Source organism: Penicillium argentinense, assembly GCF_028826775.1.
Source record: "Penicillium argentinense strain IBT 30761 chromosome Unknown utg000011l_segment0_segment0, whole genome shotgun sequence".
Lineage (NCBI taxonomy): Eukaryota > Fungi > Ascomycota > Eurotiomycetes > Eurotiales > Aspergillaceae > Penicillium > Penicillium argentinense.
In genome coordinates this window covers 2,422,514-2,449,802 of record NW_026622670.1, presented here as the reverse complement: position 1 = coordinate 2,449,802, position 27,289 = coordinate 2,422,514, and the positions used below count along the sequence as shown (strand labels likewise).

General features: G+C 51.2%; 12 protein-coding genes across 12 annotated transcripts; 4 read left to right on the top strand and 8 right to left on the bottom strand.

The window, feature by feature from the left end:
* Positions 1-427: 427 nt before the first annotated feature.
* N7532_011924 (uncharacterized protein) lies at positions 428-1,437 on the bottom strand (the record flags this gene model as incomplete). Its single annotated transcript, XM_056624415.1, has 2 exons — positions 428-767; positions 830-1,437. 2 exons carry the CDS (start codon positions 1,435-1,437, stop codon positions 428-430), a joined length of 948 nt encoding a protein of 315 aa, XP_056469403.1.
* Positions 1,438-1,965: 528 nt separating this feature from the next.
* On the top strand, positions 1,966-3,672 carry trpE (anthranilate synthase TRP2; the record flags this gene model as incomplete). Its single annotated transcript, XM_056624414.1, has 3 exons — positions 1,966-2,135; positions 2,218-2,291; positions 2,363-3,672. The coding sequence occupies 3 exons, from the start codon at positions 1,966-1,968 to the stop codon at positions 3,670-3,672; spliced, it is 1,554 nt and encodes a 517-aa protein (XP_056469402.1).
* A 174-nt stretch (positions 3,673-3,846) lies between these two features.
* N7532_011922 (uncharacterized protein) lies at positions 3,847-4,299 on the bottom strand (the record flags this gene model as incomplete). Its single annotated transcript, XM_056624413.1, has 1 exon — positions 3,847-4,299. The coding sequence occupies one exon, from the start codon at positions 4,297-4,299 to the stop codon at positions 3,847-3,849; it is 453 nt and encodes a 150-aa protein (XP_056469401.1).
* Positions 4,300-5,898: 1,599 nt separating this feature from the next.
* N7532_011921 (NACHT nucleoside triphosphatase) lies at positions 5,899-6,207 on the bottom strand (the record flags this gene model as incomplete). The annotated part of the gene is made up of 1 exon (XM_056624412.1): positions 5,899-6,207. One exon carries the CDS (start codon positions 6,205-6,207, stop codon positions 5,899-5,901), a length of 309 nt encoding a protein of 102 aa, XP_056469400.1.
* An 821-nt stretch (positions 6,208-7,028) lies between these two features.
* N7532_011920 (hexokinase family protein) lies at positions 7,029-8,814 on the top strand (the record flags this gene model as incomplete). Its single annotated transcript, XM_056624411.1, has 2 exons — positions 7,029-7,477; positions 7,545-8,814. The coding sequence occupies 2 exons, from the start codon at positions 7,029-7,031 to the stop codon at positions 8,812-8,814; spliced, it is 1,719 nt and encodes a 572-aa protein (XP_056469399.1).
* Positions 8,815-9,189: 375 nt separating this feature from the next.
* On the bottom strand, positions 9,190-9,726 carry N7532_011919 (BolA protein; the record flags this gene model as incomplete). Its single annotated transcript, XM_056624410.1, has 2 exons — positions 9,190-9,362; positions 9,435-9,726. The coding sequence occupies 2 exons, from the start codon at positions 9,724-9,726 to the stop codon at positions 9,190-9,192; spliced, it is 465 nt and encodes a 154-aa protein (XP_056469398.1).
* Positions 9,727-10,474: 748 nt separating this feature from the next.
* N7532_011918 (epsin) lies at positions 10,475-12,511 on the bottom strand (the record flags this gene model as incomplete). The annotated part of the gene is made up of 4 exons (XM_056624409.1): positions 10,475-11,832; positions 11,890-12,110; positions 12,171-12,240; positions 12,439-12,511. 4 exons carry the CDS (start codon positions 12,509-12,511, stop codon positions 10,475-10,477), a joined length of 1,722 nt encoding a protein of 573 aa, XP_056469397.1.
* Positions 12,512-14,126: 1,615 nt separating this feature from the next.
* N7532_011917 (FAD-dependent oxidoreductase) lies at positions 14,127-15,124 on the bottom strand (the record flags this gene model as incomplete). Its single annotated transcript, XM_056624408.1, has 4 exons — positions 14,127-14,275; positions 14,359-14,424; positions 14,494-14,747; positions 14,817-15,124. 4 exons carry the CDS (start codon positions 15,122-15,124, stop codon positions 14,127-14,129), a joined length of 777 nt encoding a protein of 258 aa, XP_056469396.1.
* Positions 15,125-16,169: 1,045 nt separating this feature from the next.
* N7532_011916 (peroxiredoxin family protein) lies at positions 16,170-17,020 on the bottom strand (the record flags this gene model as incomplete). Its single annotated transcript, XM_056624407.1, has 5 exons — positions 16,170-16,198; positions 16,257-16,422; positions 16,492-16,537; positions 16,606-16,705; positions 16,822-17,020. 5 exons carry the CDS (start codon positions 17,018-17,020, stop codon positions 16,170-16,172), a joined length of 540 nt encoding a protein of 179 aa, XP_056469395.1.
* Positions 17,021-18,231: 1,211 nt separating this feature from the next.
* Positions 18,232-20,558, top strand: skn7 (uncharacterized protein; the record flags this gene model as incomplete). Its single annotated transcript, XM_056624406.1, has 6 exons — positions 18,232-18,282; positions 18,340-18,356; positions 18,454-18,553; positions 18,608-19,723; positions 19,783-19,972; positions 20,035-20,558. The coding sequence occupies 6 exons, from the start codon at positions 18,232-18,234 to the stop codon at positions 20,556-20,558; spliced, it is 1,998 nt and encodes a 665-aa protein (XP_056469394.1).
* A 3,504-nt stretch (positions 20,559-24,062) lies between these two features.
* Positions 24,063-24,524, bottom strand: N7532_011914 (uncharacterized protein; the record flags this gene model as incomplete). The annotated part of the gene is made up of 4 exons (XM_056624405.1): positions 24,063-24,143; positions 24,217-24,235; positions 24,290-24,330; positions 24,393-24,524. 4 exons carry the CDS (start codon positions 24,522-24,524, stop codon positions 24,063-24,065), a joined length of 273 nt encoding a protein of 90 aa, XP_056469393.1.
* A 2,107-nt stretch (positions 24,525-26,631) lies between these two features.
* On the top strand, positions 26,632-26,941 carry N7532_011913 (uncharacterized protein; the record flags this gene model as incomplete). Its single annotated transcript, XM_056624404.1, has 3 exons — positions 26,632-26,760; positions 26,814-26,862; positions 26,919-26,941. 3 exons carry the CDS (start codon positions 26,632-26,634, stop codon positions 26,939-26,941), a joined length of 201 nt encoding a protein of 66 aa, XP_056469392.1.
* Positions 26,942-27,289: the final 348 nt, after the last annotated feature.

Genomic DNA, 27,289 nt, shown 5'->3' with positions numbered 1-27,289 from the left:
CGACTGTCCACAGGGTGCCGCATGTGCTCATTGAAATGAGGTCTGATCAACGCCGCTTTTGATGGGCCACCAATCCCTCTTCACATCCCGCCGAGACGATAGTCAGGTCTCTACTTCCGGTAGTCCTCCACCTTTCTTACATATTTTCTCTGGACATACATTCGTCGATTTAGAAAATGCATAACGGCATGCATTCTGGAACTTGGTTTAGGATAAGGCGAACGATACGGGTTTCTGGCTAGGGTCTTTCTTGTTCTTTTTGGGCGGTTGGAGGTGTGGACTGGATCTCACTGTTTCTCGTGAATCATAAAGCTGACAGAAAATGCATTATGACTTGATCTGACTCAGGCTTTTCGTATTCTCGTATTTTTGTAGTGTCGTTATGTCGTTATGTCGTTATGGTCCATACACTCGTCCCATCCATTATCTAGTCGGCGCCCTTCTTTCTCGACCGCGCGAGGTGTCCTTGTCTCTGTTCTCTCCGCGTCTGTCGCGCTCGCGATCGCATCTGAAACCCTTCTTCGACATCTTTCCAACCGCGCATCCATGCGGTGAGACCATCCAACATGACCTCGCCATCCGTCTCCACGCGGTCTTCGCTGCTTCCCCGTCCGCCCCATCGCCGCCGGGCCTTCAATCGCGACCGCTCCTTTGCTATTCGGGGCATCTTCTGTGCTTCACGCATCCCATAGATCCAATCCTGAAGCCCTCGGATGGTGCCTTGAATACCCTCTAACTCGATCGAGTCTTCCACGAGATCTCCTTGCCTAACAGAGTGTGGGGGTTAAGCCTTTCTCTTTTTCAGGTTGAAGTGTACGGATGCACTCACAGCTCGAGTACCTCGTCTTCCAATTCTGCGACTGTGCGTGTCAATCCACGACATCTCTCTTCGAACAACTCTCGAATCTCATTGGATTCTTTGCGCCGCTTCTCAACCTCCCCATTCAATGCAGTAACTTCGTTCAGAAGAAGTTGCAGTTGGTCGACTATTTCTGACTTATTTATACGGTCCGTCTCGTCCAATTTAGCCGGGACAGGCTCCTCCTGTATGGGCTCTTTCGTCCCAGATACGTCCGATCCAACTAATTCCGATCGTACACTTCTGCTGTGAGACCGCTCAACTGCCTGCGCCAGTACCCGTGGTGGGTGACCCAGAATGCCTGCTAGCGCGTCCAGGTGGTGGTGTATACTTTGCGCGGTCTCTCGATCCAGATCCCGGCTGGGCGAGGTGACTGCGTGGCGTGCGAGTTCCTCTAAACGCTTTGGCCATGGTGTCTGCACTGTGACTGCGGTGGAACCAGGCTCGGTTCGCTCGGCTTCATGGGCCGCTGTCGTCAAGCCAGTTTGATCGCGGTCGTCGAGGGTATCATGCTGCACCGGTGGTGGCTCATGGTGGTCGGCATCGCGGTGGATAGTCCTTGAGCTGTAGGAGATCATGTTGTGCCAGGGAGAAGTTGTGTGTCCGACGATCGCAGCCGCCGCTGCTCGATTCCACAGCGGGTTCAGCTTGCGCGAACTGCGCAGCCGAGCATCAGCCAAGACCGCGCAGGGCTATCGATAAGCGGGCGATAACCACTTGATTACTCGCCCCGCGCTTCCCGTTCGAGCTCTGCAGACGCTTGTGCTTCAATGAGATATCTTGTCTTTTCTAAATATCGAATTGAATGAATTAGATCCCTGGTCTCCTTGAATTGATCATTTTGTGATTTGTCTTTGGCTCCTTGTGCTGCCGCTGGGATTCCGGCTTGCAGTTGACAGCCTCTCGTCCCAGCGGAACCAGACTACAAGCCCCACAACTCATCCCATCCTCATTTTCCCACCGCCAAACCCCTCTGTCACGCGGGCCTCCCACTCTCCGGCCAATACACAGGGATTCCACCCGATCATGGCTCCTCCGGTAAATCTGCTCCGCAGGCGCAATTTCTGCCTCGGTCGTTCCGTTGCCTAAGGGAGCAATGTTCGCTAATGCGCATGCCCATGACTCAGATCGCCAACGTCCCGTCGCTCGAGACGGCGCAGGAGGTTATCTCCAAGTCGAGAAACTCCCAATTCCCCCCAAATTTGCTTCCGATCACGGCCTCGATCCCGGCAGACCTTTTGACTCCCACATTGGCCTACCTGAAGATTGCGGAGAAGTGAGTGGTACCTGTCCCATCCGCTGGCTCGTGGGGAGCGACGGGGAAATTCTGGGCCATGATCACTGACCATGCGATATAGTTCCCGACTGTCTTTCTTGTATGAGAGTGCGGCGACCACAGAGACCATTGGGCGATACAGTTTCGTTGGTGCCGGTAAGTGGTTATATGCGCGCGACCTGGCCAGCTTGAATGCGTTAGTCTTGACTCATTCGATTTTGCTGCAGATCCCAGAAAGGTGCTCAAGACTGGCGCTGGACATGGCCCCGAAGCCGACCCCCTCCCCTTCCTCGAGGAAGAGCTCTCCCAGTACCGTGTGGCGTCGGTGCCCGGGTTGGTCCTTCCGCCGCTGACTGGTGGCGCCATTGGATATGTCGGTTATGACTGTGTTCGATACTTCGAGCCCAAGACTGCCCGGCCTACAAAGGATGTTCTCGGTGTTCCGGAGTCCTTCTTCATGCTGTTTGACACTATCGTCGCTTTCGACCACTTTTTCCAGGTCGTCAAGGTTATCAGCTATATCCCGATTCCCGCGAATGATGCCGATATCGAGGCCGAATACCACAAGGGCCAGGCGGCTATCCAGAAGACTATTGAGACTCTGCTGCAGGACCGTACACCCCTACCCCCGCAGGGACCCATTAAGCAGGACCAGGAATATACCTCCAACATCGGCCAGGAGGGCTACGAGAACCACGTCAAGAAGTTGAAGGAGCACATCGCCAAGGGCGATATTTTCCAGACTGTTCCCTCGCAACGGCTATCTCGACCCACCACTCTCCACCCTTACAATCTCTTCCGCCACCTCCGCACCGTCAACCCCTCTCCCTACCTCTTCTACATCGACTGCCAGGACTTCCAGCTCGTGGGTGCTAGCCCAGAGCTCCTCGTGAAGGAAGACCGCGGGCGCATTATCACTCACCCCATTGCCGGAACAGTGAAGCGTGGTAAGACATTGGAAGAGGATACCGCGCTGGCCAACGAGCTGCGCAGCAGTCTGAAGGATCGTGCCGAGCACGTCATGCTGGTCGACCTGGCCCGCAACGACGTCAACCGCGTGTGCGACCCGATCACCACCCAGGTGGACCGGTTGATGGTCGTCGAGAAGTTCTCTCACGTCCAGCATCTCGTCTCGCAGGTTTCCGGTGTCCTGCGACCAGGCAAAACTCGTTTCGATGCTTTCCGGTCTATTTTCCCTGCCGGAACAGTATCTGGTGCACCCAAGGTGCGAGCTATGCAGCTGATTGCCGAGTTGGAAGGTGAGAAGCGCGGTGTCTACGCCGGTGCTGTCGGTTACTTCGGATACAACATCGCCAACACGGATGGTACAAGCGAGGAGCCCGGTGCCATGGATACCTGCATTGCTCTCCGTACAATGATGGTCAAGGACGGCGTCGCCTATCTGCAAGCAGGTGGTGGTATCGTCTTTGATTCGGACCCGTACGATGAGTACATGGAGACGATTAATAAGTTGGGTGCCAACATTGCTTGTATCCGTGGTGCGGAAGCGAAGTATCTGAGCATGGAGTCAAAATAGTTGGGTTAGAAGACGTGATACATATTTTGGGCAGGTGGCCTTACCTACGAGGATACAATTGATTCTTAGAATACTAGTATGCTGCCGTGGCATTCGAGCGATTGATGGCTAAGGTTTGATTTTCAATGGTTCACGCATGCTTTCCATTTCGGTTTATACCCGGTTTCAAGATGATCAAAAGGCTCCAAGAACACCAACAAGAATCGTAGCTGCCATCATCCACCAGCCTGCAACACCAAAGGCACCTTGGACATCCTTCTCCAAGACCCCCCACACCACCCCAAAAAGAAGACTTCCAACGCCGAAAACACCCGCGAGGAGCCACCAAATTCTCGAACGGTTCCAGCCTTCCTGAAAGCAAATCCCCCACTCCTCAATCTGCTCTGAAGAGCTATTCACAAGGCTGGCATTCATTTTCTTTGGAATTTGTTGTATCACTCGTATGGCACCGGGCACATATCTGTCGGGATCGTTAAACAAGTCCATCATGTGTTTTGACCCCACGGGTGGGGACAGGCCTGGCGGAACCCTTTGGAGAGACAATTTTTGCTGGAGGGATGCAAATGCAGTTCCCCTTTCCGCAAAGTTCGTTGTGACAGCGGACGTCGATGTTGTGGTAACCTTCATAGATGAACTGATTACGAAGTGAGATTGACGATCAAAGCGCTTGGGTCAAGAGATTCTTCCAATATACTTTCATGAACTGGATGCTGCCGAGTGCTTTCAGGGACCAGAAAGACTTCATTGCGCCTAATTGCTCACGATAAATCTGACGCAACAAGCGGAAGAGCTGACTGTCATCTAGAACATCTGTAACAACCTGTTGGTGCAATTTGTCTGGATGCCCACTTCTCTCTATGCAAAGCAGAAGCATTAGCGGGCGAGATGTTTCATTTCGCCTTTCAATATCTTGACCTAGGTCCCCTTGGTTTGTCCTAGAAGAGATGACTGATTGATCATCACCACCGACAGACAGAGAGCAGGAAGGAACGGAGGAAAGGGATGCTAGTGTATTCGACGAGGCAGAGTGTAACCCTGAGGATCACTGGTTCTGTCCTGTCTGATTGGCGGCCTTGATTGGAAGGTTATAGGAATCAAAGTACTCTTGAAGATCCTGCAGGGCCCCTGGCTGGTTCTCAATGTAATCATCGTATAAACTCTGACCATTTCGCTACCATCAAATGTCAGTAATTTTGGAAAATTCAATGCAAAAAGCTGACATTTTTCCATCCGAATCTCACATGTCCCAATGGAATATTAGGCTCTATTAGTCCCAGACGAGAAAAAGTGGTCATAATTACTGGGTACCACCAAGACTGACCGATTAAGCTGTCAGAAATCGAACTCAAGTTGAAATAAGTGGACATAAAATTCCTCAAATGTGCCATCCTCTCAGATGGTGACGTGGTTGAACAGTGGCGCTCTGGAGTATGTGGGAATACATCCTCGTTAAAATGCATTATATCGCGGCGCAATATCGAAAATGCGTTGCTGTCTTTTGATAAATCGTAGATGCTGGCGCATGACTGGCCAGAAGTGTCGATTGGGATGCAATCCAATATTTCGAAATGGTCTGACAGTATCAAATCTGCTGCTTGCTTCACTTGGGTAGTAAACTCGTTCACCGGTCGCTTCACAGTGTAGAAGACGTTTCTCAAGCTCAAGAACTATCGTGCTGAAACTTGAACGCAAAAATTGTACCAAAGGCTGAATATCTTCCATCGCTCGGGTTTCGGTCTCTAAGTTTCACAGGAACCCTGTCACCAGTCGCAGCAAAATTTTTTGAGGACCAAACTCAAGTGCGTTTTTTCTGAAGATCAGATCAAGGAGCTTTCCGGTCAATTTTTCCTCCTGAATGAGTTCAATTAACTCGCTAATTGCAGATCTATATTCAGCAGGCATTGAAGATGACAGACCGTCCTCGGGGTTCCATGGCAGTCCCATGGGTTGCATCATAAAAGCAGACGTTGATAAAGCCACAGAATCCGGTAGTGGGGGTATCTCTTGCAGTGACAGCTGAGGTAGTTGTATTTTCTTGAGGAAGTCCAATTCAGACCCTTCCTCAGAGGATACTTGGGGGGTATCCCCAATCGTCCAAGCTCTTCGCTGGGATGAACCATCAGGTTCCTGATCTTCAGACACTAGAACTTGCTGTAAACTAATCAAAAGTAGACCAGTCTCGGCTGAGATCCTCGAGCCAAGCGACTGCCAAACGTGGCGTTGCTGCTAATTCTGGTGCGATTCTTGGTGGCCTCTCTTCTCCGACTGCAGATTGCTGAAGGTACTCCTCTCGCACCGCATAACGGCATCGTCAAGCGCTTGGAGAGTATCCGGTGTGATATGGGACAGCCCATCGCGCGCTTGAATCGCGACTTCAAGGGAGCGGAGAACGCCGAGGAGATTTTGGAGATCCTGCAGTACTATCGCCTCGGCCGAGGTTTTTATGACATCCATATTTCTGATAGATTCGGTCATCTCGTTGCCGGAGCTGAGGAGGACCGCGATGCGTGATGTTATGGATGCTCGGTCGGCCATGTTGAGTATTTTAGAGCACCAGGAGTGGAAAAGCAATGGAGAAAATACGGAAGATGACTTGGCAAAGTAGAGCGACTGTATAATTTTAGTACAAGTGAACTCTTCCCAGTTTATTTGTCTGGCGAGGGAGGAGGGGTTGCTAGATCGTCGATGCGGCTGTGCGAAAGCCCGGTTGCCATGGCGCTTGCAGGGATCGTATCAGGTTTCCAGCCTTGATGTAGGATTTTTCGAGAATTCATACATATGAGCATGAGCATTGCCCCATCTCACGCGAACAATACTGTCTTACCAAGCACTGCGAGCCTGGCTATTATGGTATAGCTCTTTTCGTTGGGACTGCTCGGCCTTGTAGTTTAAAGTCATTTGAGTCTAATTTAGCAGCTCCGATTCAATAGAGGTTCATCGAATCTCGAAGAGACTGAAATATACCACCTGACGAACTTATTTGGTAATTTATCTTGCAGGTCTACCTTTGTTTTATAATATAGGGTTAAGCGATATCTCGCAAAGAAATATCAGAATGAATACTATGCCATTGGCACCTAGTGTACTCTAGGGTAGCTCGTGTATACCCTCGTGCAGTTGTATGAAGGAGACCCATGAATTATGACATCACCTCCAGCACGCAACACCACTTTTATACTGATGTATCCCATGCAAACACACATCTCCATGCTTCCATCAAAAAACGTGATCTGGATATTTTGTTGCGCCGACCAGATCGAATGTAACCTCCGATTGGGCGGAGCCCCGCTGACCGGCCCGATCAAAAGCAACCCGCCTCGAGCGAAGCCAACCTGCGTCGAACGGGGCTGTCGACAATGGCCAGGACCGATCGAGCGCTGCAGGCCTACCTCCAGCCTCTGAAGAACGACATCGACCGGCTGTACAGCCTCTCCTCCCGCCTCTCGCTCACCTACCGCGAGCTGGCCGCCGGGTCCTCGGAACTCTTCTCCCCGACGGCCACCACACGTCTGCCCACCGGTCGTGAAACAGGCCGCTATCTGGCAGTGTACCTGGGTCTGCATTACCTGCGTGTGGTCTTTATCGAGCTGCTCGGCGAGGAACAGGTGGGCAAGCACTCGCATGTGCGTCGCACGCTGGAGAAGGCGTGGCCTATCGAGGACCGTCTGCGGAGGGACCAGGCCACGTCGTTGTTTGCGTGGATTGGTGACTGCATCGCCGAGGTGATCCATGATGACTTGGCCAATTCCAAGGTTGATGCGCCATCAGAGGTGACTATGGGCATCTCCTTTTGTTTTCCCATCAAGTACGACATTGTCCATATTGCCCCGCTATGATAGACAAGATGCATCGTGTATTGACCAAACTGCCAGACAAAAATTTCTCAATGAAGCCATCCTGTTGCCAACTGGGAAGGGTTTTGCTTTGGGTGCCTCTCTCAATCTTCAGCAGGCGCTGCTAGACGGCTACGAGTGCCACACGCGGCGTTCGGACGAGGACCCCGCCGAGATGCGGGCAAAACGACAAAAGAAATACTGCCTACCCAAGCTGAAGATCACTGTCATGACTAACGATACCATCGCCACTCTCGCATCATTGGCCTATTCCATTCGCGCTTTGCCCAATACCCGCGTGGTGATGGGGTTGATCTGTGGTGCAGGCTGCAATTCCGCAGTCCCAATGAGACTCTCCGATCTACAGGAAGAGAAGACCCGGCATATACGAGAAAAGGACCCAGATGCCGTGGAGACTGTTGTCTCGACCGAGTGGACGCTTCGAGGTGCAACGGCTCCTTTGTCTGAACTGGGAATCATTACGGACTGGGATAAAGAGCTGGAAGCTCATTCGGATCGTCCAGGGTTCCAGCCACTGGAGTATCTCGTGGGAGGCCGATATATGGGCGAGCTTGTGCGAATCATCTGCCATGAATGGTTCCATGAAGTCAAAGCAGTACCACAGTCTTCACTGCCGCTGCAGCTGGTGGAAAGGTACAAGCTGACCACCGACTTTCTCTCTCTCGACGTGGCAACAAGCTCCTCGGACGAGGAGCTCGCAAAGAAACTGTCCGCAAAAATTCCTCCTCCGGAATCTAGTGACTGGACATGGACACCCGAGTATGCAGGTCATATTCGCTCGATCGCGGCCGCAGTGCAGGACCGATCGGCTGCTCTGGTAGCGGCTGCCACCGTTGGACTACTCGCCTGCACGCGCGAGATCCGACTACAAAATACCGAGCCTCTGGACCCTCCGACAGACACGGAAAATGACGCGGATAGCGAATCACAAGCAGCACGGCGAAGCGCGGCGCCGAAAATCGAGGTCCCCAAGAACGGCTCCTCAATACCGGGCTGGAAGAACGGCCCCGAAGAATTGGTCGTGGCCGTCTCTGGTGGTGTGATTCGACACTACCCGGCTTATAAAGAGACAATTCAACGATACATTGATCGACTTCTTATCAGTGCTGGGCCCCAGAGTGAGGGAAAGAGCATCTTTCTTCGAGAAGCCAGCGATGGTGGCATCATCGGTGTGGGTGTCCTGGCAGGAACTGTGGCTGGTGAGATCAATGGGATCATCAGCTCGCCCCAAGACGAAGCGGCCAGCCAAATGGGCGCACCCAACATTCCATCCATCGACGGACGGTGAAGAGACTACATGAGAATTGATCCAGAGCATCCTTAGAATCTATACATAGCCCTCAAAAATGAACCTCATGATACGAAAAAGATTTTGGAAAAAGAAAAAAATCATTTTAGGCAATGAATCTATCGTACAAATAATCGCCGAGAGCCAGCATGGATCGAATCCCTCGAGCTGGCTCTTATCTTCAAGTTAATATCATCAAATATTTCGCAAAGAGCAACACAACGCTACGCGGTCAATATATCCAGGATAATTATCCTGGGCAGCCGAGCCACTGTAACTCCAAGCATCAGGTGTTAGACTAGATTGACTCAATTCATGTAATTGCAGCTCGCATTTCCTCCATTCCAGGTATCATAAAATATGACCATGCAGTATCTACTGCTGGGCCGCCTGCCACTGCTCGGGAGTGTAGCACTTGGGCGTCCAAGCGTGGATAGCAGCAATCTCCTCCTTGAGAACGGCATTGACAAGACGGTGACGGGCAAGCATGGTCTTACCAGCGAACTGTTGGGAAACAATCACAGCCTGGAAAGCCTGGCCGCAACCACCTAAAAAAAGAAAAGCCATTAGATCAGTCCTCGCTCAATCTCTCGCGCAGGCAATAAGGCAGGCAGAAATACCCGACAGATCCTCAATCTCAACATGATCAGCCTGCAGTTGCGCAAACAGCTTGGCCTGCAACGAATCGGCCGTGATGCCGGAGGTATCAGCCATAGCAGCGTGGACGGCGGAGAAGGCACGCGCGGACAGCGAGAAGGTGGGTTGCGGGCGGAGGAGGTAGCGGGTGCCTCTTCTCAGGACTGTGAGGGAGGAGGCGCGGGGAAACATCGGCTTGGCGGGGTTCTGGTGGTGCGGAGGTGAGGTTCGTCGGGCCCGGGCGGTTTCGCGATGAGGTTCGCGGCGCAGGCGCATTACAAATTCAGGGCTCGGCTGTGGCTGGTGAGCACGTGCGCCCTCGCTCCACTCTATTCTTGTTTGCAGCTGCATACATACTTCAAAGTACAGATCCTACGCTAGCAGTACTCGATTTTGAATTAGTAAGGCTTTATGATCAGACTTTTCGTTAACAAATTCAATGTAGAATATCCTATCTCTATTGTTGGACAGGATGTTCCCGGGAATTACGACTGAGATGCACATGTCATGTCATTTTGGGCAATGAACTACTAGTAAGTCATGATATCAACCTCTGGTTTTGTAATGGCTCAGCTAGTTTCGTGTCTACTCTACGAATAATATCAACATGAGATAAGGATGATTGACTATGGATCAACTAGTGTATTTAAAAGGAGAACAAAGACATCTTAAGACCATTTGAGAAGTGAAAAGGATATCCTAACGACAAGAGCAGGGGGAACATATGAGAATAGAAAGCTGTGAGAGAAGGAAGAGGGACAAATAGAGAGGTAAGGGAAGAAAGTCCAAGGTAGGAAGCGCTGGACCGTAGGGGAAGGAAGGCGGAAAGCGTGGTGAGAAGGCCCGGGGATTTTGTTCGAGCGTCACAGATGCAGATAATCCTGCCAGATGGACAGGTGCAAAGAAGAGGAGATTGGGGCAAGAAATCGAGTGCAAAAGTCGTGGGGAAACGAGTAAAGATGGGATGTAGAGTCCCGGGTTCATGTCGATGAGAATGGACAGATGCTGCGAGATTGAGAGACGATCACAGATCGATCAGGCTGCCACCACGCTGCTGCTGTTGCTGCTGAGGTGCGGCCCACGGGTTACTGTTGGGCTGTTGCTGCTGCTGTTGCATGTAGCCCGTCTGCTGAGGCATGCCGGTGAATTGCTGCCCAAAGAACGGGTTGTTGCCCGTCTGGGTGGCGTGCAGGCGATCCAGACCCTGTCCGGCAGAGTTGACGAACGTGCCAGGTGCCGTGTGCTGCGCAGGAATACGGAGATCTCCCACATTACCAAAAGTGTCTTGACCCTCGCCGGTCGAGAGAAGAGCATTCAGGCGAGCGTGATGAGGGTCTGACGGCTGTGGCGGGGTGCTCTTCGGAGGCTGGGGAGCTTGGAAGTTGGCGATAGGGTTAGGTTGGGTGGTCTGGTGGGCCAGCGAAGAGCTCGTTGTTTGGTTAAACTGGCTGTATTGGTTGTTGAACTGGTTCGTGGCGCGGTCTTCGGCAAGGGAATTGAGAGAGGGCGGGCCGGGCTGCTGTGGCTTGCTGTTGAACTGCGGCTGCTGGGTGCGCTGAGCAAAAGGATTGTTGGAGCCCGTGGGCATGGGCTTGAGGGCATCGGCAGACTGGTTTGAAGACCAAGGGTTGTTACTACCGGCCGACTGGTAGTTCTCCTGAGGCTGCTGCTGAGGTTGCTGCGAGAACATATCGTTCGGTCCACCATACGGGTTATTGGTGCTGAATGCAGTATGCTGTGGCTGAAGAGCCGCCTGGGGCTGCAGGAAGTTGTTCTGGGCCTGTCCGTAGGGGTTCTGGTCGAAAGCAGAGGGCTGCTGGTAACCGTTTCCGTAAGGGTTCATGCCAGTCGGCTGGTTCTGGAAACCAGTAGGCTGCGCATATTGATTGTTGAGGAAGCCGGTGGTCATGGGCTGCTGGGCGTTGATCGGGTTGCCGAACCAGTCCACCGCGCCTTGTTGCTGGTAGCCCTGGTTGAAGCCAGTGGGCTGCACGGGCTGCACTTGGGTTGGGGTATCGTCGAAGAGCGCGTGCGCATTGCTTTCCTCTAATTCACGCTTCCGCAACTCTTCTTCCTCCTGGCTAAGCTTTATGGCCTTGGCAAGATCCTCATCGTTGTCAGCACCCATTGCCTCCTTAGCTCGTCGCCTCCGCTCTTCCTCGGCTTCGGCCTTGCTGGCTTCGATCGCAAGTCGGTATTCGGTGTCGTCCTCGTCATCGGGGTTGCGTCTCCGTCGCTCCCGGCGCGGCGGTTCGCTTCCAAATCCACTCGAGTCGTCTAGTCCATTGACCCGGGTCTTCCAAAGCTTGCGATCCGACCGTTCGCTGCGCAATCGGTCTTCGTCCAGAACCAGCGCGGTGAGTTCCTTCGCGGCCACTCGAACTAGAAAAAAAGAATCAGTATCAGGTCATAAAATTTGACTCAGAGAGCACCACTCACCGTTCTGACCCACATCACGTCCCTCCTCATCGACATATTGGAATTCACGCAGGGTCTTGATGATATAGACGTTCTTGCGCGCCCAGGTAACCACCAGCTCCGAACCTTCGTGGAGACAGTAATCCAGAACCTTCAACGACTTCAGCACGTGTCGCCAGTTCTTTCCCTTGTCGTTAAGACGCTTGTCGATCATGTCCATGATCTCGTAGAACTCGTTCGGACTAGATGTAGAATGACGTTAGGCACGGTTTCAACCAATTCGATCACTCGCTAATGCTTACCTTCCAAAAGTCATGGCCGCGATTTCGGACATGTCGGTGCCCGTAGGGCCCCATGGATCATTGCTGGTTGCTAGAAGGCCATTGACGTTAGCTTATCCATTGCGAATCCGGAGGCGCGCAATTCCTGCCAGTGGTATCGATACACCCAACCGGGGCTCCTGATCCAATCATGAGACAGTGGCAAGCAGAGTGAGGCGAAGCGACCACAGCGACCAGAACCGCGAAGTTCACAGTGGTCCGATCTCGGGCAAAAGCACTCCAGACATACCATTTCGGACCTTCACCTGCACGGAGGAGTATCCCTTTGTCACGTTCTTGACGCTGCGCACGACCTTCGACATGGTGCCGGTGTAGCCGCGGGGGTCGCAGGAAGTGATGAGGAAAGAGTAGTCGACGTCGCGATAGGAAGGGCGATCAGACGGTTCGGGGGCTTATAGCCGGAGAGTCTGGGTTGCCAAGCTCTTACAGCCCACTCTGTCACCTTACTCGGGGATGGCGGCCCAAAACGGTCCAAGGCGGTGGAAGTAGTGGCGTGCGCGGATCAAGTGAGTACCCCGTGGGAATAAGATGTAGGCCAGCCGGGGGAAGTTCAAAGAATTGGGCTGGGAGGGAAAAAGAGAGATGGGGAGGACTTGGAGGAGAGGGGACTGTGGCTGGAACGGGGGACGCAGCCTTGGCAATGACGAAGCGGGAGAACGCCGATCTGGAAGGGTCCGATTCTCTTCCGTACTCTCTTTTCCCAGCACTACACAGTATCTACAGTACAGAGATGACAACCACGACAGTTCATTTTGATACAATGCAGAGCCAAGGTGAATCACATCGTCGGAGGTTATCAATCGGTGGTGACGCTCTCGCTCACTCAGCATTGTGGAATCCTCTCCACCAGTCGACCCTCCGGTCGCCCCGGCTGCGTTTCACCGAATTCACCAGATTGAACAGGTTGGCCGTGTGCGAAATGCCAAAGGGTGCGGCAATGCTGCCGGCGGATCGGCAGGGTTCTTCTCGAACGCGTTTCCCTCGACTTGATCACGTTGGACACTGCCACAACTGTGGCGACGGGCCGCGTCAGACTTAGGCAGCCAAATACGACGGACTGCATGCAGTACACTGGGAGGGGCATTAAAGAAATGTTTGTATGTCTGATAATACAGGCTCAAAGAGTTTCAAAGGGTTCTTCCAATTCGAGGCATTTGAGATGTAAGATCTATGGATATATAAGTCTCCATGGGGTGGATGACAGCTCCACCTACTGGGGCGGCGGATACCTAACATGCAAGGACAGAACCACCAGGCCCTGACATCCAGCTGCATCGACATGGTGCTTACCATGACATCGGATACCCCTCATTTGTCACGGTACCTCTACACTAGTGTGCACTCACAGTATAGCCTGCGGTGGAAATTCTCTCCTGGCTCGCTCGGCAGTTGCCTTGTAGGTCGCAACTTTATCACTCCCTAATACCGCCAATCATTCAAAAATTCCGCCTCACAGCATTTTTTGAGCATTTTACTCAGCATGCCTTGGCTAGTCATACTGGGGAAATCACGCCAGGAATTTTCGCTTGCGGGCCCAATCTTGAGCTGTGCTTGACAACCAATTCTTGCTTCATGCAATGTGGACAGTACTCGATCCCGCCGTCGACTGCGATACTGCTTCAAACAGTCGGCAACCTCAGACCAGGGAAGTTGTGTAGTTGAGGAAGCGCATGAGGCTCGCTGAAGCAGCGGGTGGAGGTTATTGACAAACGCTTCTGCCGACTTGAGTGCCTGGTTGGCTCCCATGCCTCCATTGGGGGTCATCTAGATCGGAAATGTCAGATAACCATACCTTGCTCCAGGGTGGGTTTGAATGCCTTTAAATTAGGATTGCACAAATCTTATGCGCCGAGTCTCCGGGCCCAAAGAGTCGCCCGGAACACATTGGATCCGTGAATCCTTCCTCTAAGGCCGTCATCACTGCGGTGCTCTTTCGCGGAAGACATCGGAAAACTTCACACCACCAGTTACCGGGATATCTGCGACAGCGGCATACAGCCTGTCGATATCTCCTTCGAAAAATTTCCGAAGGGCCTCATATCGGATCTGCCGCTCCTTGATATATTCTTAAAGATGAACCAGTACAGCCTTCCGCCGTACCCAGCGAATACTAAGAGAATCACCTCCGGCCGGTAGAAGGTGGACATACGCCCTGGTCCAATGCCTGAAACAGGATTGGATATTCCGTAGACACAGGCATACTTGGCGTCGAAGCCTTCGAAGAAGAATATTAGACAGCACTCGTGGAAACGCTACTGTCAGAAGTGGAACAGGTGCTACTTACGCAGATTCATGTTTTCCAGTCGCATCTCACTCTTTGCAATCTCATGGCGAATCACACTTCGTACACCGTCGGCGCCAGCAACGAAATCACAGCTGGATTCACTTCCATCCTGGGCAATAAGGACAGCCTCTTGCTCACTTCGATGGACGGCCACTACTCTCTTGTTAGTGCTCAGCCGGCTTTTGTCTTCACCATTGTCGTATAGAGCCTGAAGCACTCTCTGTCTGTCTGTGAAGAAAGATCCGTAGCCTAGTCTGTATTCACACAAGCCCAAATTAGCAATTTTCCAGATAGATCACGAGGGAGTAGAAGAGCCTCCCTACAATTCTGGGAAATCTTTCATAGAGTTGAGGGTTGCCTGCACATTGCCTTGACCATCTTTATGCTCCCACCGTTGATGAGGTACCTCTGCGTCATTCAATTGATGATCAAGCACTCCGATCTGATCCAAATATCCGATTCCCGCTGGGCATGAGTCCAATGCTTGCTCCGGCCGAGGAGGCGAAATTGCCGTAAGCCTCCCAACGCAGTATGATATGCCACTCATCTCCAGCATCCTGGCAAGACTCAAGCCCGCAATTCCGCCGCCGACTATGCCCACAGTAACGTGTTCTCGCCAATAGCTTCCCATTCTGGTGGATATGGGGGTAAAGCAAGATGTGGTTCTTCAATTGCTGGTGGCCGAATTGGTCTTGGTTGTTTTTCTGAGAGCCATGATCTCTTTAAATCTACCTTTGACCATGCCCGGTTCGCTAGCGGCCCATTTTCTTTCTTGATCATGAATTCGGCTCGGTCATTGGCCCTCCGAGAATGGAGGGAGTGTGTAATTCGCGATCGGTCACTGAGAGACGGAGATAATCTTCCTTGGTAGTGCTTATGGTCATTATGATCTGCCACATGATTTCCGCTTTTGACGATCACACTCCTGGAAAGTCTTCAAATTGTGAAGATTAGGCATTTTTAGACTCGCGAGCGGGGCATGTTCTTGGAGTCAAGAGCTTATTGTGGTGTGATCCAAGGTATCTTAAGTCTGGGACGCCATATCCGTACACCAATACAGATGGATTGTTTCAAGCCTCTTGGTTGAGTACAGATATTTTACATCTCCTAATTACCAATTCACAAGGACAGACGCCTCAGCCGCAAGTCCGACATTAACTCCGCTACTACAGTTATATTCCCGCTCTTCGCGCTCCGAACGGCCGACCTCGCGCTCTTCTACTTCACCTACTTGAAGATTGCCTCTTCGCCTCAAACCCCGACGTTCGCTTACTCATCTCGTTCTTCAAGGAATCGGCCATAGGAGTTGGACCTATCGGGAATAATAGCAATCGCTATTTTTTGAAATATATGAGAGACTACATGAGCGGTCATTCGTGCGATAGTTGTTTCTACCACAATATACAGTCACGATGACATTTGTCCAGGCATGTGGATAGACCCGGATGGCTGACTCCTTCGGGCATCTCACATAAGGGTGTCTTCGAGATGATACATTGTGGTATAATGTAATTGATTTATATCAACAGAGCGTGGTACACCGTATCTAACGGGGCGGCTGCCAGCATTATAAACCATTGGACCCAATTCAATCGTACACCGATAAAATCCATCCCCGTGGTATCTGTGACTTCCTATGTGCAAGAAGTCCCAAAGCCTGATATACTGAGTATGACTTAAGCAAGGACCTTCTCGGCAGCCGAGACTAGTAGTTCGTGTCAGTGGCAAAGGTTCGCAGGTGCATCGGAGAGAAAGACCCCTACCGTTCAGACCGATGTTGTCGGGTTCCACGAAAGCCTCCTTGACCTTGCCGTTCTCGACCAGTAGAGCATAGCGCTTGCTGCGGTCGTTGCCAAAGATGGCGGCGCTGTCGAAGCTCAGGTCAAGAGCCTTGGTGAACTCGCCGGCGGGGTCGCCCAGAATGCGAACCTATAACGGGGAGCTTTAGCCAAAATATTTTTGCGGGCGGACTGGTCCTGCAAGGGTATCATGACATACGCCACTCTTGCCCTGGGGGTCCAGGGAATCAGCCCAAGCCTTGGTCCTGTAGGGATCACGTATCAGCGTGCCATCCGCGGGGAATCCGATCCGAGGCGCGTCTCCGGGGCTTACACGAATGGATCGTTGACGGTGACGACGAAAACCGGGCCGGCCTCCTTGAGCTTGGGGTGGTTGATGTAGCCGGGGATGTGACTGGCGGAGCAGGCGGGGCCTATCACAGAAATAGAAAAGAGGGCAGGGTCAGCATTGTGTGTGCCAGGGTCTCCACGTTCAAGCTTCCCAGCTTCGAAGCTTCCCCCCTCTGCGATTCTTGCCGGTGTCACCTACTGAAAGCCGCGGGAACACCAACGATGACACCCTTGCCCTGGAGCTCCTTGGCGAGGTTAACCTTGTTGCCGGGCGAGTTCTCGACCAGGTCGATGTTGGGGATGGCATCGCCCTTCTGGACGAAAGCCGGGGCGGTGCTGTGGAAAGGCGCAACGCGGGCGCGAGGGATCTGAGCGGCGAAACGGCGAGCAGCAAACATTGTGATGGAGGGGTTGCGATGTGAGATGGATAAGGAATGGGGGAATGGGAATTGGTTGTGTTCAGAAGAGAGAGTTGTAGCGAGATGCCGGCGAAGCTGAAGCTCCGGCAATTTCCAATCCGATTTCGTCATCGGCAGCGACGATCTTCATTTGACATCCCCCTCCATTTAGTGTCGGCCTTAACGACCACCCCGTGTCGTCGTTGATCTTTCATGTCAACTTCATTGACACTACTACTAGTGGGATCTATGTATGGCCACCATTGACTAGACCCTACGGTACTCTTCCTCTGGTTTGTCTGTCTGGTTTGTTTCTACCGAACACGGGTCCAGTGAAAAAAGGCCGAGACACCTCCGAGCATCAAAGTGCCCCATTTTGCGGAAGTGGCCATGTCCGCTCGAGGAACAGCCCTTCGGACGATACTGGATTCGCTGTACGCAGAACCCAGTCGACTACTTACCTGGCATACGCAGTCGGATGGCGGATTCCAGCCAGCGCATGTGTGAACCGCTGCAATGCCCACGAGGAGGCCCACCGATGCCTTGACCCGAAAAACTGCAGTGGAGCAGTTTGTTCGTCCCCCCTCAAACCATGTCTTAACGGCTGGCTTGGCGGTCATATTTTTCTCATCCACGATGCTCACGATGCGTCGCCGGGTCCCCTCCATCTCGGGCGCACTGACATGTCAACGCACGTTGCGCGGCCATGGGCTGCAGGAATATCTCCATATCTCCACGGGATGGAATGTCAAGCCTTGCATGTCCAGTACCTTGTCGTAGTCATTACCTGCCAGTGCCCATATTCTCCCACGAAGGCCTCTCGTTCACGTAGTTGCCACTGGAGTCGACCTCTGTTGTATCCCAATAATCCTGAATAGTGTACCTAGGTTAGGTAAAGTCCTGCGTAATTCCGGCAGCGTTGTGGAGAGAGAAAGAGTACACAGCGGTACCCGCAGAGCCTGCGGGAGTGGCAGTAACTTTGGTACACCCGCTGTACTCGACTCGACCGCCCACTTCCCCGTCCATTCCCTCTTTCTTTTTTCTCGCCCACCTTTTTGCCTCCCAGTCGTGTTGGATTTTTTCTTTTTCGTCTGGTCTCCTGGTCTTCGCCCTGCCGCCGAATCGTACTCTTGAATCGCAGCCCGGCTCCCGGGTTCTGCCTCGACCTGCCTCGCCCCGGCCGACTTTCGTTGAATCGACCCTTCTAGGCCATGGAGGGTCAACAGCCTCAGCCCCCGGCGAGTGGGAACTCCTCCGACTTTGTGAGTCTTGAGATACCTCGCTCTGCACGCGTTGATCCCTGCTAACGGCATGCCCAGGTACGCAAGCTCTACAAGTGAGTCCTCTCCGTCGCCTCCTGCTTGTGGACTTTTCGCCCGCGATCTCTCCCGCGCGACCGTTGGGATCCCGCATGTTGACCACCCGTTTTCTAGGATGTTGGAGGACCCCTCCTACGCGTCCATCGTACGCTGGGGTGACGAGGGCGATAGTTTCGTGGTCCTCGAGGTGAGTGATGCGCCCGTGGCAAGTCTGGTGGGTGTTTTGCGGTCGCACCATTTGAACTGACGCCCGATTCCTGTCTTCCAGTGCGAGAAATTCACCAAGACCATCCTGCCGAAACACTTCAAGCACAGTAACTTCGCCAGTTTCGTGCGCCAACTGAACAAATACGATTTCCACAAAGTCCGACAGAACAATGAAGAGAATGGCCAGTCCCCATACGGTCAAAATGTGATCCTCCCTCTCTCCCCGCCTCTTCCGACCTTCCATCTGGCTGACACTGACCCTCGCGATCTGCAGGCCTGGGAATTTAAGCACCCCGAGTTTCGGGCCAACAGCAAGGAATCTCTCGACAATATTCGCCGCAAAGCCCCTGCCCCCCGCAAGCAAACCCAGAATAACGACGACTCCGCCCCGACCCAACAGATCGACCTCCTCAACCAACAAATCCTGGCGCAACAGCAACAGATCCAACACCTTTCCGATCGCTATGCGCAGCTCACGGTGGACCACCAGTTGATGCTACAGGAAACGATGCGGGTGCAGAAGACAGTGTTGAACCACGAGAACGTGATCCATCAGGTTATGAACTACTTGCTCACAGTGGACGCGCGCCAGCGAAGGGACAGCAAGGCAGTTTCATTCCAAGCACAGGGATCAACAATGAGCCCCTCTCAGGTCGGAGCTGTCAACGACGAGCCGTCATCGCCTCTGCAACAGGCCTCGAAGCTGCTGAGTGACATGAACGCCGAGATTCAGTTCAACCTCGCTGGGGTGGATGCGGCAAACGATCCGCAAAAGGCCGCCGCGGCTGCTGCTGGCGTCGCCCCAGTGGCTACCCCGACGATGGAGGCGACTCGGAATGGTGCCATCCGCCCGTCAACCACAGGTGCTCCGAACCCGATGGTCTTTCCGAACAAGATGGGTGGTGATTTGGAGCAGGTGGTTTATCCCGTTGGAGCGACGAATGGAATCGACCCCATGTACAGTGAACATGTCAACAACGTGCCATATCCGATGCCGACCACCAAGGCCGAGGAAACCGAAGTTCGCCGGCAATATCCCGATAACCGGAAGAAGAGTACAAATGTTGATCCTGGCTGGGTCCGCAGTCCCCAGATTTTGTTGGTGGAGGATGATGCGACCTGCCGGCAGATTGGTGGAAAGTTCCTTTTCTCATTTAACTGTGTTATTGACACTGCGGTATGTTTGGCTTCTCGCTTTCTCGGTTGGGAGAGTTGAAATTAACAGTTCTCGCGCAGTTCGATGGCTTGGAAGCTGTCAACAAGATCCAAGGCGGTCAAAAGTATGATCTGATTCTGATGGATATCATCATGCCAAACCTGGACGGTGTATCTGCTTGTCACCTTATTCGCCAATTTGATCGAACGCCGATTATTGCCATGACGTCCAACATACGAAGTGACGACATCCAGCTATACTTCCAACATGGTAAGCACTGACCAACAAATCCCTGCATGTTGATCCTTGTCTCTAACGTGATTCTACTATAGGCATGGATGACGTTCTGCCCAAGCCGTTTACCCGCAAGAGCCTGCTTGAAATGCTCGAGAAACATTTGGTGCATCTCAAGACCATGTCCCAAGGGGTCGAAGCACCTCAACCTCCTGCGGTCACCATGGCTACGCAGACATCGGCTACTCAGTCAATCAAGGAGGATAGCTCCCCTGGTCAATCCCCTGCGGGCTCCATCAGCAACTGGCAATCGCCAGGACAGTTCCAGGGCATGCAGCCCGTTCCGCCGACCATGCCCGCGGTGCAAGGGCAGTATGTGGCAGCAGCGGCGGCGGCGGCGGCGCCACCACCAGCCGCCTATACCGTCGATCAGAATGGGATCCAATTCCCAGCCCCTCCAGTCGCAGTGCCTTCTACCGGCGCTCCAGCTCGCCCGCCGCATCGACGACAAATGTCCGACATGTCGGGTGCTGCCGATAACCAGAATATGGCCAAACGACAGCGCATGTATGCTCCACCTCAACAACCCATGATGGCAGTGCAAGCCGGACGGCCCGGCTAAGAACCCAATCTCTTCTTGTCCCTTTCCTCTCGCTCTCCAACACCCACACACCACACATCATCTCCGCCTGTCTATTGCCTCACGATTCCCACTGTCCATAACGAGTTCACCACCCGTAAATTAGCCCCCTTCCCTGGATGTCTTGTTGTATTAGTTGCGGTCTTTCCACCCTTTACAGGTCATGGCGTTTTGTCCATTTTCATTTCCAAATCTACTATTACTATGAAGTTGCGGGCAATCTGGGTGGCGAATTTTGTGCGTCTTCACGCCTCAGCTCTTTGATACACATTACGGGCGAAATTGTTCTATCAGGTACATATTATTGACCAACTTTTTTCTCTTGACTTTTTTTTGGCTACTGTTTCCTGGATCTGTACTGGGCCAAGTTGTACTGTATGGGTGCCGAGTTCTCCGTTCCTTGGATGGAACCGGGACCGAGCAGAGATTGTGTGGATGTATTCATCATCACTTCTGACCTTAGGGTACTATCCACTCATTTTTGTCCATGTCTTGTGCTCCGACGAACCGCCGCGGGACCCCACTGCGCCTCCCGAACTGCGGACAAACCCGAAGATCGAAAGGGTGGTCTAGACCCTGCCTTCGGCCCTCTCGACTTTCTTGGAATGCCATGATCACGTGTGCCGTGACCAGACTCGGGTCCTTCGATTCCATCTTGATCTAAACATAGATACTTTCTCGATAGGGCAACCAAGGGTCGATTTTAATGTTCTCCAGATTCATTCGGCCTTGCTCGGCGTACCTTGCTCGGCGCATTAAAAGGATGGAGGCCAACAGCCTGTTTTGAACACTGACGCCATTACAGTTCCTACTCTGAATCCGATTTTGCTTTATGAACATATTCTTTCCAAAAATTCTGTTATTACTCGGCATCTTATCTCCTCAGGCTCTTGTACTGTATACATTGCTCGGTATTTAGCTATCCTTCGATGGTCGGGCATGCTCGATCAAGGAAGATTTAATCCGTGCTATCATCGTAGCTCACCTGGGCAAAGGGTAATATCTGGAATTAAATAGACTCAGCTTCCTAGAATCCGGGGCTTCATAAGCTAAGCTGATAATACCACCTACGTATGAAAGATTTTGTCGGATGATAGAAATAGCCTGGAGATTCCGAGTCAACATAGCACATCACATTGCAAACATGTCCTGAGACAGTGCATACATGTGATTTGAAGCCACATCATTGGGCCCCGCGGAAAAGATATGGATCGAGCATCGGTATTCACATCTCGCGATCGCGAATAGGTGCCTGAGTAGCAACATGACTCGGCTGATAGTTGAGTATAAATCAAAGTAGTATTGATCAATTGAATATAGAGTGACGAGAAAGCATGAAAATGGCGAGGTGTTAGGAAAGATTAGAACGGGCCCCACGTTCGACCCAGCTTTCGATTAAAATCTAGGTGAGACCGAGAGGGTTGTGGATGCATTGCTAAACAGTAAAAAAAGAAGAGCAGTCGCAGTGCAGTTCTTGTTGCGAGGAATAGGGACACCGTCCCGATTTCTGCTGTTGAGTTGTCTAGCCCCTGCATTTAGCCTTGGCAAGCGCTGCGTTTTCACCACAGCATTGAGCAAGGGTAGCCCTCAGTAGACCTGCATTGTATTGCACTGCAACACCCCGTGGGACCTGATAGTGAGTAAATGGTTTCTTATTTTGAGCATGACTTCTACAAGATGTGTACCTCCCAATAAGATGCGCCTGGGTCATTCATGCTCGCCCTGTCGCGAAGACACCCTAGATCGACCCATTCTAACTTCTAAAACAGGCGAACCTTTATTGGCGAAGTGGATTGACGGTTTATTTTGGACTTCGTTCTCGAAGATTGCTATAGCCAGGCCCCGGGTCGAAAACTCAGTCTGCGGCGCGGTTCAAGCAAACTCTTATAGTGCGTCGTGAAGATAACCATAACGGGTGGCTGGACCCAAAACTGGATCTTAGGCAACCCGTGAGGGGAACTAACTGTGCTGGGACAGAGTTTCAGCAAATTAGTGTCCTTATGCCTATGTATTTTGATTCAAATCGGATCGACAAGGTACGGAAAGCATGTTCCACACCCTCGGTGACCCGGCCCCTTGGGTGCGGCTCTCATACAAATGGGAAAGGATCGACCATGCATGATTGGAAACATAGTACTGTGCTGCCATTGTTTCTGCAATGTGGTATTCCAGAAAGTCTTCAGAACTATGGCGACGAGGTCTCTGAGTCACTGCAAGCACCTATTTACCAAGCAATCTCACAGAGACAGATGAGTTCGAACAATGTTAGCGAGCCGAAATCTTCCGCAGACGTCAACTCCATTATGTTTATGTCAAAAGGACAGAAAGGCTGAACCCTGACCACTACGAAGCCTTGACCTACGAGTTCAGTACCATCAGACGGCGACTTTTTCACCATGCCAGCATCCTTGGGAGGGTGACAACATAACTCTAAGTGCTGATCTCGTTACCTTATCGAAGCAATGGAAAGTGGTAAATCCTGGCACGAAAGTAACCTGTCCAATTCTTTCCCAGCTGACGAGTCGGATGAATGTCTACGACTGGAGCGCGCACAATCAGAAGCGGATGAGCAATTCCAAGTCTGCAAAGAAATAATTGGGGGGCTGGGTCCCCATTGCACAATATGATGAAGCTAAGGAGTTTGAAGTAAAGCTGAAAGCAGATGCGCTTAAAGAAGCTCAATCAGAGGGAGTGAGGCAAAGACTCCATGATAATTGGATATCTGATGATTCTTTCTGAGAAAGAGTACTCTTGAGAAGTGTTGATCACAGATTAGTAAAAAAAAGAGTTCCACGGATATATGTCTTTCCTTTTCCTGCAAATAGGCTGCAACCCCCTAATTGACGTTGCCTCCAGTACTGGTTCGCTCTTTCCAAAAGAAATGAGAACATAGAGTGGTTAGGGGGAGGCAGTAAACATAATCTATTTGGATGTATTGGCCTACCAATTTACGAACCAAATTGAACGACATGAGACAATGCTATGGACGAAATGAGTATACTGTATAATGCGTTGACGGAGCTTTCTGGTGTTGTGACCTAATGTGATACTCCAAGCAGCTAAGGGTCTCAGATTTTAAAAAATACAGACTATTTTTTTTTTAGGACAGAGTAATTGAGCTTTGGACAAATACAGTTTTCGAATATCTTGCAAGACTGGACGAAGGTCAGAGTTAATGACAAGGTTCAGATCTATTAAACTGTCTCTTAGCTAGATCCTAACACGATAGCGAGCAGCTCAGGGCGGCGGGGCCCGGTGGCTAACTCAGTATGGGCTCCGGGGACCGATCATTTCGAGGCGACAGTTTCATAGTCAAAATTTTTACAAAAGCAAGTTGAGAGGTTCGATAAGAGGCCCGGTATATGATAGATACTGCCCCATTATAGATTTTGGAATAGGATGGACTGAATCGACACAATTTCGTACACTTTGGACATGCACTTCCAGAAGACCACATCACCACTTGGACCTTAGAGACTAACACCCTTAGCCACTGCCAGGGCAAATGATCTTGCCGCCAGGGTGGTTACCACAGATGGCTCCATCACCGCCACCATCACCCACGCACTGTAAGACTCGTTAGCTTCAAAATGGTATAATACTAACACATTAATTCAATGCGTTTCATCGGGTATCTTACGCTGCCCACTTCACAGTCCCTGCGGAGAATTATAAGTAAGAATACACTGTAGGGACTAATAAGGGAAACTTACCAGTTGCTTGCAGCGATCTTGCAAGAGGTGCCATTGCATTCCTATTGATCATTTGTGACAGTTAGAAAAGGTCATGGTAGATTTTTCTAGACACTTCACGTACACCGCAAACAGACCAACCGTTAGGGCAAGTCCATTGAGTAGTCTCGGTACTGCCCTTCTCGGGTGAAGGAGCAGCAAGACCCAGGCTGGCGCCAACGGCCACAAGAGCAAACATGAGGTTGGAGAGCTGCATGACGAATGCTTTGGATGGTTGGTCGTTCGGGATAGGATATTGGATTGATGAGAATGATTGAGGAGGGATTACTGGACAAGAGCACCACCTTTATAGTTGAGATCTGGAGGAACACTTACTAAGATTACTCTTCCTTATATGGAGAGGACGCCTTGTTAATTATCCGATAAAAGCCTTACTGCCGATCTTCCCTATTCACGATCCGATTCCTTTCATGCCACAGGACGCTACATATGGGTCCAGCGTATATTTGGAATTGTAGCATACCTTACAAGAGGCCTGGCTCATATGTAAATTTCATGTTTAATTCTTCCTTTTGATACTAAACTCAAGCCCACAAGCGCTGAGGAATGGAGTTAATGTTATTAGTATCAAGGGCCTAAGCATTCCCCTTCGCGTGCAGACATACAAACAACTAGCAGCTACGGTGTGGATCTCAATTGAGCCACAAGGGCCTCATAGCTACTACACGAGAGGGTGACATTGTTTGAATGATAGAAATAGCCCTCAAAAATACAAACTCCACTCACGTAATGTATTCGCCCCCATCTCATGCAGTATTCATGCCTAACAAGCCAAAGCCACATCATGGGGCCGCACGGAGGGCAAGTCAAAGGAAAAAGGCCCCATTTTCAATTGAGCTGAGACAACAAATATATCGAGGCGAGCATTTGAGGCTCGTTTACTTCACTATTTTGGCTGTTTCGCCCGAGTGATTATGGCTCTCAGCCCGTGCATTGAACTAAGTACGGCGTGTTTATCACAATCTCGGACAAGGGCATTCTGCATACCCTCATTGGCTGCCCCAATTTCCAATCAATCTTCCGTCAGTGATCAATTCATCCGATTTATTATGAACTCTATTCTCGAGGATGCTAAAAATTATATTATAGGCGGCGAGTCGAAATCTCGCCATCAATGACAATATTCGCCTTCCATTTAACTCCCATGGGCTGAGTCCTATAGTACAACATGGAAATAACCATAGCGGGTTGCTGAATCACAAAAATGGGCCCAAGGCACACCGCGAGGCGAGAGGCACATGTATACAGGGGCCGGATGCTATGTAGCAAATGAGGGCTCTCAAAGCTGCCTGAATTCAAGCCGGTTCGGCAGGGAAAAGATACGGAAAGTGGGTTTTCTGCCTGTGGTGACCCGCTTTTGGCCCCCTGTGGATGCGGCTCTTGATGTGGAGGAGAAAAGGATTGTTGATGCATCTGATCGTCGGTCAGTCAGACAACGGGAACCAACAGCCAAATTCAACCAACACAAGACAACTCGTTTCATTGGTAAATGAGTAAGACAGGGCCCATTCCACCTGCATGGTCGATGTGGGCGTATTCCTGTCTCAATTTGGCCTTGATAAAGGTAAATTCAGTTCATCACTTCAATATAGAAGAACTACTACGAGATACCCAACTCGTAGCTTTAATGCACTTAACACAATAAAGATCAACACTTCAGCGGGATCAATAGTTATAAGAACACCGAATACCTCGCTAACATCAGACAGGTATTCATACAGGATCAAAAAATAAAGCTGGGAACCCCCGGAGAACTCCGAGTCGGTTGTTGGCTCTAGACTTTCCGCGGATGTCGGCTACCAAAGAAAGGGGATCAAAACGATACAACTCCATTCTACGGCACAGGATCGACTGCTATACATACCTCATTCATATAGCCAAACTTTGTTTCGTACCTAGCAGTTCTGTATGTGCAAAAATTACACTCCTAGCTTCCACTCCACTTTTTGGCCCCTGGTGGGCCTGGGATTTTGATGATACGGGAATGATCAACAAGCAACCCCCATCCATACATGAGCCAGACTTCAACCAACCTCGGATATGCTTCCAGCTGAACAAAATATTGTATGCGTGATATATTGAGCCCGCATCTGCTCCCCATGGGAATAAATCATAAAGAGCAAGGATTGTCTGTCGATCAAATGGCAAGGCGTTTTTTTTATCGACATTACGGACCGCAACCTTGCCGAGAAACTCCCCGGGTTTCGAAAATGAAAGGTGCTGAGCTTTCAGCAGTTTTCTCATAACCATTCTCATCGATCCCAAGAACCTGTTCACAAAGACACCATTCTCCTACATTCATCATGCAGCTCTCCAACCTCATGCTTGCTCTGGTAGCCATTGGCGCCAGCCTGGGTCTCGCTGCTCCTTCACCTGAGAAGTATAGTGCAGCTTCCGCTCAAGGTTGCCCTAAAGGTTGGGAGTTCTGCGGTGTATGTAAAGTCTTGAAGAAAATTTCTACGTTCTTTTCTAACTGTCGCAAAAGATTAATAGGAATGCAATGGCACCTCTTGCAAGATCGCCGGACTCAACCAGTAAGCTTCCCTTATGAATATCTACAGTGTGTTTTCTCAATAATAATTATCTGCAGTTCTGGTCAAGTGGGCAGCGTAAAACACCCAACTTAACGCCCGTAGACAGTACTCTTTCAGAAACTATTGGCACCATGGGTGGGTAACAACTTAAGAGGAGATAAACCAGTCGCAGGTAGTGGAAACCCGTATCCTCGAAGCTATGGAGAGGGAAGGAAAGAGAGGAGCGAGCCATCGTGGATATCGAGTGGGCGTGGACTAACCGCCCTCGCCTGAGGTCACATGATCCGGGTTGGCCAATGGTCATACTCAACAGAAACTAATAAGAATCAGTATCTTGCAGTGTACGGACAAAGGTAGCGCAGATAGTGTTATGTGTGGACAGCGAAGGTGGCTCCACCCACTGGCCTGGCAGTAGCTAGGGGAGTTA